Genomic DNA, 10,000 nt, shown 5'->3' on the forward strand with positions numbered 1-10,000 from the left:
GATACATGTGGTAGACAAGCCTCTACACAATCTATATACACACCATTAACCACATAGAATATACATGTGGTAGACAAGCCTCTACACAATCTATATACACACCATTAACCACATAGAAGATACATGTGGTAGACAAGCCTCTACACAATCTATATACACACCATTAACCACATAGAAGATACATATTTTTACTTTTTAATTACAGGTAGCCTTTTTTCTTTTATTCGTCGTCCAGGTTAGGGTTTGGCCGGGATAGGCCGTCATTGTTAAAAAAATATGCCTTGGTGTAGTCCAAAAGTAATCAGATTATGTTACTCATTTTGAGTCATCCAAAGGATTAAGTCACTGATTACTTTTTTTTTTCTTCATGTAACTGTAATTAGTAATGGATTACATTTTTCTTGTAATCCACCCAATCCTGCCTATAGAATCCACTCTGCACCAACATGGCGTTGGTATAACTGAATAGGGTCTACACATCCACCATTTTGGTTCAGCGTAGATTTGTTCAACTGTATTTTCCTATTTTCCTAATTGAAAGGTGAGTCACTCAAGTCAATATGTGCCAAAGAAATCTGTACATTCTTCCTCACATCCACAGTTCTTGGAAATGTATAGAATACCCAATCACACACATTTACCGTAACGTACACAACATGTTTTCTGGGTTTGTTTTTCTACTGATCTATTTCGCAGGAGCCTGGTGAGGGCGAAGGGGGAGAACTGGGTGAAGGGGAGGAGCCTATGGTTGATGACATCACCTCCACAGCAGAGAAGAGGAGAGAAGTGTGGTGCATGGCTCACCAAACAGATGACAGAAACATAAACAAACATCCGGAATATGTACTGTAGTAATATCTCACACACCTATTTATTTTGATGTTCCTGTCTGTTTCATGTTGTCCAAGTTCTTTCGTGGCCCTGTAATGCCCGTGTGTAACAATACCGTGTGTAAGGTGTCGTGCATGACAATATCCTGTCACCGTGTGTTTGTAAGCAAACATGAGTATCATATAAGGCCAGTCTCAATGTATTCTTCGTTTGTTTTCTCCAGCTTCTTTCAACCCAAGACGGATACAACACATCTGAGGTTTGCGTGCTACTCCTTGGCTATATTTTGTAACTTGCAAGATTATCTTATATTTGAGAGGTCTTTTGGAGTTTTCGAGTTGCTTATAAACGGACCCAATCAGATGTCACTTGGTCAACAAATACAAAAAGCTATTGGACAAGCAAATACATTGATGTTAACGCATTGATAAACGTACATGAACGTGATATTGTGAATCTCCCAGCTGAAGGTGTTTTTCTACCCCAGGTTTTGATCGTAACCTCCAACGGGTCTCCTCCGGACTATGTCCACACCAACGGGCTGCTGGGGCTGGACCTGCACTCCACACCGCAGAACAAACCAGGCCAACCAGGGCCAGATCTGGGTTAGTATCACCCACGTATAGGGACTGAGACCCTCACCCTGTCGTACACAGACCTCGTGCTGGAAAACAGCAGCATTTTGGCGAAATTTGCCTGGTTCATAAGAAAATCCCAGGGAGTGTGAAAAAGGACGGGGCTTTGCTTCCCAAGGCTGACTATGGTTAACATCCGGTAGCTCGCTTGTGATGCTGTCTGCTCTCTCTCTCCCTCCTTCCCTCCCTCCCTTTCCTCCATCCTACAGGGAGTGTGTATGAGGTGGTGGTTGTGCAGGGTGAAGGTTTGAAAGAAGAGATGGATGCAGGGGCGATGGCGTGGGCGACTGCGCCGGGGGAAGGAATGGCGCGAGCTAATGCGGTGGTCACGGCCTTCAGGTTCATCATGAAGCAAAGCTACATCTGTGCTCTCATTGCAATGATGGTGAGTCTCTGTCTGTCTGTCTGTCTCTGTCTCTGTCTCTGTCTCTGTCTCTGTCTCTGTCACTGTCTCTGTCTCTCTCTGGCTGGCTGGCTGGCTGGCTGTGTGTCTGTCTGTTTGGCTGTCTGGCTGTTTGTCTGTCAAAGGAGGAGGAGGAGTAAGGAACAGTCAGCCTTTTCAGTCCCAGGAGAGGGCTTCAGGATCCACACACACACACACACAGCGTCTCAGTGGCCCATTTAGTCATTAGCGATGACAGCTTGCAGCCAGCCCCGGTTGGCCCTGGGTGATGTGTACCATATAGTACTGAAGCGTCACCTCATACAGATGTGTGTTGGTTAGTAGAGCACTGCTGAGGTCACTGGTAGGTAGAAAGGTGTTGGCGGGGATGGATGGGTGGAAGGCCGTCCTCTCTCTTGAGAAACAACCATGGCCTGCACTCTGTTTTACACATCTAAGAAGAGTGTCACTTCATTTGATCTGTTGGTTAAAGGATATTGTGCTATGTCGTGTTATGTCGTGTTATGTCGTGTTATGTCGTGTTATGTCGTGTTATGTCGTGTTATGTCGTGTTATACAGTGTTATGCCGTGTTATGTCGTGTTATACAGTGTTATGTCGTGTTATGCCGTGTTATACAGTGTTATGTCGTGTTATACAGTGTTATGTCGTGTTATGCCGTATTATACAGTAATATGTCGTGTTATGCCGTGTTATGCCGTGTTATGTCGTGTTATGCCGTGTTATACAGTAATATGTCGTGTTATGACGTGTTATGCCGTATTATACAGTGTTATGTCGTGTTATACAGTGTTATGTCGTGTTATGCCGTGTTATGCCGTGTTATACAGTGTTATGTCGTGTTATACAGTGTTATGCCGTGTTATGCCGTGTTATACAGTGTTATGTCGTGTTATGCCGTGTTATGCCGTGTTATGCCGTGTTATGTCGTGTTATACAGTGTTATGTCGTGTTATGCCGTGTTATGTCGTGTTATGCCGTGTTATACAGTGTTATGCCGTGTTATACAGTGTTATGCCGTGTTATGCCGTGTTATGTCGTGTTATACAGTGTTATGTCGTGTTATGTCGTGTTATACAGTGTTATGTCGTGTTATGCCGTGTTATGCCGTGTTATGCCGTGTTATGTCGTGTTATACAGTGTTATGTCGTGTTATGCCGTGTTATGTCGTGTTATGCCGTGTTATGCCGTGTTATGCCGTGTTATGTCGTGTTATGCCGTGTTATGCCGTGTTATGTCGTGTTATGCCGTGTTATGTCGTGTTATACAGTGTTATGCCGTGTTATGCCGTGTTATGTCGTGTTATGCCGTGTTATGCCGTGTTATGCCGTGTTATGCCGTGTTATGCCGTGTTATGTCGTGTTATACAGTGTTATGCCGTGTTATGTCGTGTTATGACGTGTTATGCCGTATTATACAGTGTTATGTCGTGTTATACAGTGTTATGTCGTGTTATACAGTGTTATGCCGTGTTATACAGTGTTATGTCGTGTTATACAGTGTTATGCCGTGTTATGTCGTGTTATGTCGTGTTATGCCGTATTATACAGTGTTATGTCGTGTTATACAGTGTTATGTCGTATTATACAGTGTTATGCCATGTTATACAGTGTTATGTCGTGTTATACAGTGTTATGCCGTGTTATGTCGTGTTATACAGTAATATGTCGTGTTATGTCGTGTTATGCCGTGTTATACAGTAATATGTCGTGTTATGTCGTGTTATGCCGTATTATACAGTAATATGTCGTGTTATGCCGTGTTATGCCGTGTTATGCCGTGTTATGTCGTGCTATGTCGTGTTATGCCGTGTTATGTCGTGTTATACAGTGTTATGTCGTGTTATACAGTGTTATGCCGTGTTATGTCGTGTTATACAGTGTTATGTCGTGTTATGCCGTGTTATGTCGTGTTATGCCGTGTTATGCCGTGTTATGTCGTGTTATGCCGTGTTATGTCGTGTTATGTCGTGTTATGCCGTGTTATGCCGTGTTATGTCGTGTTATGTCGTGCTATGTCGTGTTATACAGTGTTATGTCGTGTTATGCCGTGTTATGTCGTGTTATGCCGTGTTATGCCGTGTTATGTCGTGTTATGCCGTGTTATGTCGTGTTATGTCGTGTTATGCCGTGTTATGCCGTGTTATGCCGTGTTATACAGTGTTATGCCGTGTTATGCCGTGTTATACAGTGTTATGTCGTGTTATGCCGTGTTATGTCAGTGACTGCTCTCACTAAAGTGGTTCCTTTTAGCAACACCAGTGATATCGATGATGTGTGATGCTTAACCTTTATTATTAGTGGCTTGATGATCTAGCTTTCTCTCTCTTACTGTCCCTCCCTCCCTCCCTCCCCATCTCTCTCTCTCTCCCTCCCTGCCTCCCTCCCTCCCCATCTCTCCCTCCCTCCCCATCTCTCCCTCCCTCCCCATCTCTCCCCTCCCTCCCCATCTCTCCCTCCCCATATCTCCCTCCCTCCCCATCTCTCCCTCCCCATCTTTCCTTCTCTCCCTCCCCATCCCTCCCTCCCTCCCTCCCTCCCTCCCTCCCTCCCTCCCTCCCTCCCTCCCTCCCCCCTCTCTCCCCTCCCTCCCCATCTCTCCCTCCCCATATCTCCCTCCCTCCCCATCTCTCCCTCCCCATCTTTCCCTCCCCATCCTCCCTCCCTCCCTCCCTCCCTCCCTCCCTCCCTCCCTCCCTCCCTCCCTCCCTCCCCCTCCCTCCCTCCCTCCCTCTCTCCCCATCTCTCTCTCCCCCCCTCCCTGCCTCCCTCCCTCCCCATCTCTCCCTCCCTCCCCATCTCTCCCTCCCTCCCCATCTCTCCCTCCCCATATCTCCCTCCCTCCCCATCTCTCCCTCCCCATCTTTCCTTCGCTCCCTCCCCATCTCTCCCTCCCTCCCTCCCTCCCCATCTCTCCCCTCCCTCTCTCCCTCCCCATCTCTTCCTCCCTTCATCCCCATCTCTCCCTCCCCATCTTTCCTTCCCTCCCAGGCGTGGAGTATCACTTATGTCAGCTGGCTGACCTTTGTGTTTCTCATCTGGTCCTGCACGCTGTGGATGGTGCGCGACCGCCGTCGGTACACCATGACCACCTCCCCCTTCATGGTGTTCTATGGGAACCTGTTGATCATCCTACAGTATATCTGGAGCTTTGAGCTCCTCCAACCCGTGCCCGGGCTTTTCTTAAAGAAAGAGGTGCCCTTCCGGGAACTGGGCTCCAAGATGCTGTGCCTGCTGAGTTTCTGGCTGCTGTTGAGACAGGCGTTGACAGAGAGGAAGGAGAGCCAGAGAGAAGAGGAGGTGCTGTCGGACATCAGGGTCATCCATACCCACAAGAAGGGTAAGACAGCCCCTGAGTCTGTCAGTCAGTCTCTGTCTGTTGGCCTATCTGTCTGTCCGTCTGTCTGACTGACTGTCTGTCTGTCTGACTGAGAGTTCCTGGTGAGAGTATGTACAGCAGGGATGGATAACTGGTGGCCCGCGGATCAATTTCGGGAACGTGGTCTCAACTTACTGTTGTTGCAAGTTAGAATAGTAGAATACACAAGGTGCAATTTAGAAATGTGGTTGTGTGACAGCAGTTTTTCTCTTGTTATGTAACTGACAGTCATTCAATTAGCCATGTCAGCAAAACATTTTTTAGATTGGTAATCATGGTCAAATTACCGACCGGGGTGCCCCATTGATTTTGTTAGTCACTCTCACTCAGGTATCATATTCAAAGTGCAAACATTTCTCTCCACCCCATGGCAAAATCTCTAGAATTGCATTAAATGAGTTATAAAATTGCTAATTCTTCTTTCCGCCTCATGGAAAATGTGTAGATTTGCAGCAAACTTGCTTTAAAACTGTAACATAAAAGTGGGGCCGCGAAAATGGTTTGCTCGTAAGGTGGGTGGGGGGGAGGCACCCCCCCCCCAAACAAAAATGCCATTAGGGCCGCCAAAAGGCTACGGCTCTGACTGCAATTTGTGGGTATGGATGTGGGTATGCAGACCCTTGAGCCACTGTGGCCCCCTTATGATGAGTTCAGATTTTGTTGTGACCGCCCCCCACCCCCATCAAAGATGCCCATCCCTAATGTACAGTGTGAGTTTCAGATGAACACATGTAATACAAACACCTCCGATTGACATGAATTCATTATTTAAATGAAATATAAGCGTGTCTTGAATTAGAATTCTGCTCTATTGGTAACCTCACAGGTGTCAAGAAAGACATTAATCACCTCCATTTTGTTTTACACAAAACATAAACTACTTCATGCCTTAGTTGTGTTAGCTTATCCCTCTGTCATTGCTGTTGTTGTGGTTGCTGTTGTTGTTGCTGTTGTTGTTGCTATTGTTGTTGCTTTTGTTGTAGTTTCTGTAGTTGCTGCTGTTGTTGTAGTTGTTGTTGTCATCTTCTATGTCATTGCTTCAGCTCTTCCCTCCCATGTGCCTCTTATAGAGGACAAGGAGGTGATGGATGAGAGCGGTGGACACAGAGAGATGATGGAGGTGCTAGGCAACACGCTCATGGCCATGTTGAACAAGTACTGGATCTACATCTGCGGCGGGATGTTCTTCTTCGTCAGCTTCGAGGGACGCATCGTCATGTACAAGATCATCTACATGATGCTGCTCCTCTTCTGCGTGGCCTGCTACCAGGTGCTGTTACTGTGGGCTTACTGCACCGTCCTGTCCGGGTGGCTCTGTGAAGGTTGTTCATCTAGCCCAGGGCTGATGCACCTTTCGGGGGCCTTCCTTTGGTTCCGTACTACTAAATCAAGTGCACTCCATGTACACCATTTCTGTGCTTCTGGAGTGCACGAAAAAGTACGGAAATGCATGCACTCACTGCTGTAGGTTGCTCTGGATAAGAGCGTCTGCTGTTGACTAAAATGTACGTTTAAAATGTGTATCTATAACCATCAAACTAAACATAGTGTAGTAGTGGATGGTGATCTGAAGGTAGGTGTAAAAGTTGTGTAACATTCTCTCTGGCCATCACCAGGTGCACTATGAGTGGTGGAGAAGCATGCTGAAGTACTTCTGGATGTCTGTGGTGGTGTACACCATGTTGGTCCTCATCCTGATCTACACCTTCCAGTTTGACTCCTCCATCCACGTCTGGTTCAACATGACCGGCATGAGCAAGGACAAGTGAGTAAAAACATATGAAGAGCGAGAGAGAGAGAGAGAGAGAGTGTGTGTGTGTGTGTGTGTGTGTGTGTGTGTGTGTGTGTGTGTGTGTGTGTGTCGTTCCGTGTCAACCGCCCTCCTCCTCCTGTCTCTCCCTGTGTAGACTGGAGGACCTGGGTCTGGAGAAGTTCTCTGTCCCGGCTCTGTTCACGAGGATCTTCATCCCCACCTCCTTCCTGTTGGTCTGCATCCTCCACCTGCACTACTTCCACCAGCGCTTCCTCCTGCTCACTGACATCAAGACGGTGGCCGACAAACAGAAGAGCACGATCACCAGGTCAGTGTCACGCGGACCACACACTGGAAAATAAGTTGTGACTCTCTGGCAGTGCCCATGCAATTGACCGTTTTTCCCACCTGAGTCCCACTAAGTGTCACAGGATTGAAAACTCTTCAAAAAAAAAGCATGTTGTTCCACCTATTCAATTAACTTCAATATCAGCGCTGTTTTTCTTTAACAGGTTTTACATTACTTTTCACAATGCAAATGGTTTATATTAATAATAGGCCTTTAGTTTGTTACATTCACTGCTAAAATGGACCAAGTGTGACCGCTAAGATGTGTGACTCCACGGATGGTGGTCCTGGAGGGTTTGGCTGTGATTTGGGGATCCTGGAACAGACAAGGTTGGGAACCGCAGGTCTAGTATTGGTCTCTAGCAGCCTCTGATTGAATTAAAACTTTCCATACTCTGTACGGCAATTCATTGAGGTGAAATCCACCATGGCTATCCATTACCCATGCCCCCACTGGCTGGTAGTTGAACTGTAATGCCCCCTCTCTCTGTCTGCTTGGGTCTGATCCTTTTGTCCTTACCTGTTGTACCATTAGAGTGCCTGTTGTACCATTATGATGCCTGTTGTACCATTAGAGTGCCTGTTGTACCATTAGAGTGCCTGTTGTACCATTAGAGTGCCTGTTGTACCATTATGGTGCCTGTTGTACCATTATGGTGCCTGTTGTACTATTATGGAGCCTGTTGTACTATTATGGTGCCTGTTGTACAATTAGAGTGCCTGTTGTACCATTATGGTGCCTGTTGTACTATTATGGTGCCTGTTGTACCATTATGGTGCCTGTTGTACCATTAGAGTGCCTGTTGTACCATTGTGGTGCCTGTTATACCATTATGGTGCCTGTTGTACTATTATGGTGCCTGTTGTACCATTAGAGTGCCTGTTATACCATTAGAGTGCCTGTTATACCATTAGAGTGCCTGTTGTACCATTATGGTGCCTGTTGTACTATTATGGTGCCTGTTGTACTATTATGGTGCCTGTTGTACCATTAGAGTGCCTGTTGTACCATTATGGTGCCTGTTGTACTATTATGGTGCCTGTTGTACCAATATGGTGCCTGTTGTACCATTAGATTGCCAGTTGTACCATTATGGTGCCTGTTATACCATTATGGTGCCTGTTGTACTATTATGGTGCCTGTTGTACCATTATGGTGCCTGTTGTACCATTAGAGTGCCTGTTGTACCATTAGAGTGTCTGTTGTACCATTAGAGTGCCTGTTGTACCATTATGGTGCCTGTTGTACTATTATGGTGCCTGTTGTACCATTATGGTGCCTGTTGTACCATTATGGTGCCTGTTGTACCATTAGAGTGCCTGTTGTACTATTATGGTGCCTGTTGTACCATGATGATGCCTGTTGCACCATTAGAGTGCATGTTGTACCATTATGATGCCTGTTGTACCAATAGAGTGCCTGTTGTACCATTAGTGTGCCTGTTGTACCATTATGGTGCCTGTTGTACCATTATGGTGCCTGCTGTACCATTATGGTGCATGTTATACCATTAGAGTTCCTGTTGTACCTGCAACTAGTTAGCTAATGCTAAATCAGACACCCTAAAACTGATGGTACAACAGGCACGCTAATGCTAAATCAGACACCCTAAAACTAATGGTACAACAGGCACTCTAACAGGCCTGTTGTACCGGTATGGTGCCTGCTATACCATTATGGTGCATGTTATACCATTAGGGTGCCTGTTGTACCATTATGGTGCCGTTATGGTGCCTGTTGTACCATTATGGTGCCTGTTGTACCATTAGAGTGCCTGTTGTACCATTAGTTTTAGGGTGTCTGATTTAGCATTAGCTAACTAGTTGCTGTTATGCAAGGCAGGAATGTAGCATTGTTGACTACAGAAACCACGTTCTGTGTATTACATGTACCACTGTCAAAGGTGCAGTGTAAGTGCTGTTGGAAGCGTTCATTAAATCAATTTCATCACATGTTCTTCCATTGAAGGCATATTTTGATGGCTGACTTCTCTAGACCCCTTTTCCCGACAGGGTCCAAAGCTTCTGCGCATGTGGGGGATTCTCTACTTTACACACAGTCTCTCCTCTACTCATAGAAAACATCCCTTCAACATTGCTTCCTGTCAATCGTGAAACGATAATTCTTCAAGTTTTACCAGTGAAACGTCCATGCAGCATCTGCATACGAACCATTTGAGCTCAATCAGTTTCATGGGGATTTGCAAAGCACATATTTTGCCTAGTGGCGCTCGCTGAGTTTTGGCCACATTAGAGAAAAAAAGCACAATTTACACAATCATCCTAAAATCTTTGTAAGAAATGAGGTGGTGTTTTTGGTGTAACAGTAACGTTATAATATGTTGTTGTACTCGGTTCCCCAGAATACTGAAAACATTGTGGGATCTTGCAGACGTTGATTCAGCTTTGATGTATATTAAATGGCCACCAATCGCCAGAGTAGCCTGTTCTCTCTAAGTAGAACAGAGTCTGTGTGTGAAGTGGAAAATCCTGCACATGCGCAGATGCTTCGGGACCTTTTGTAACGCTCGTCGTTGGAATGAGGTGACGACCAAAGTGCAGCGTGGTAAGTGTTCATCATTATATTTATTAAACACAGAACACAAAACAAAATAACAAAGGAGAACAAAACAGTTCTGTAAGGTGACAGACA

The 10,000-nt window shown here is 45.9% G+C and overlaps 1 protein-coding gene across 1 annotated transcript in view; it reads left to right on the forward strand.

The window, feature by feature from the left end:
* LOC112216472 (piezo-type mechanosensitive ion channel component 2) overlaps positions 1-10,000 on the forward strand; it is an 80,718-nt gene that overhangs the window by 18,059 nt on the left and 52,659 nt on the right. The window contains 8 exon segments of the mRNA XM_042298634.1: positions 697-843; positions 1,055-1,090; positions 1,319-1,436; positions 1,676-1,851; positions 4,859-5,207; positions 6,317-6,516; positions 6,863-7,011; positions 7,154-7,327. Coding sequence (XP_042154568.1) covers positions 697-843; positions 1,055-1,090; positions 1,319-1,436; positions 1,676-1,851; positions 4,859-5,207; positions 6,317-6,516; positions 6,863-7,011; positions 7,154-7,327 — 1,349 coding nt within the window.

The sequence above is a fragment of the Oncorhynchus tshawytscha genome, linkage group LG16 (genome assembly GCF_018296145.1).
Source record: "Oncorhynchus tshawytscha isolate Ot180627B linkage group LG16, Otsh_v2.0, whole genome shotgun sequence".
NCBI lineage: Eukaryota > Metazoa > Chordata > Actinopteri > Salmoniformes > Salmonidae > Oncorhynchus > Oncorhynchus tshawytscha.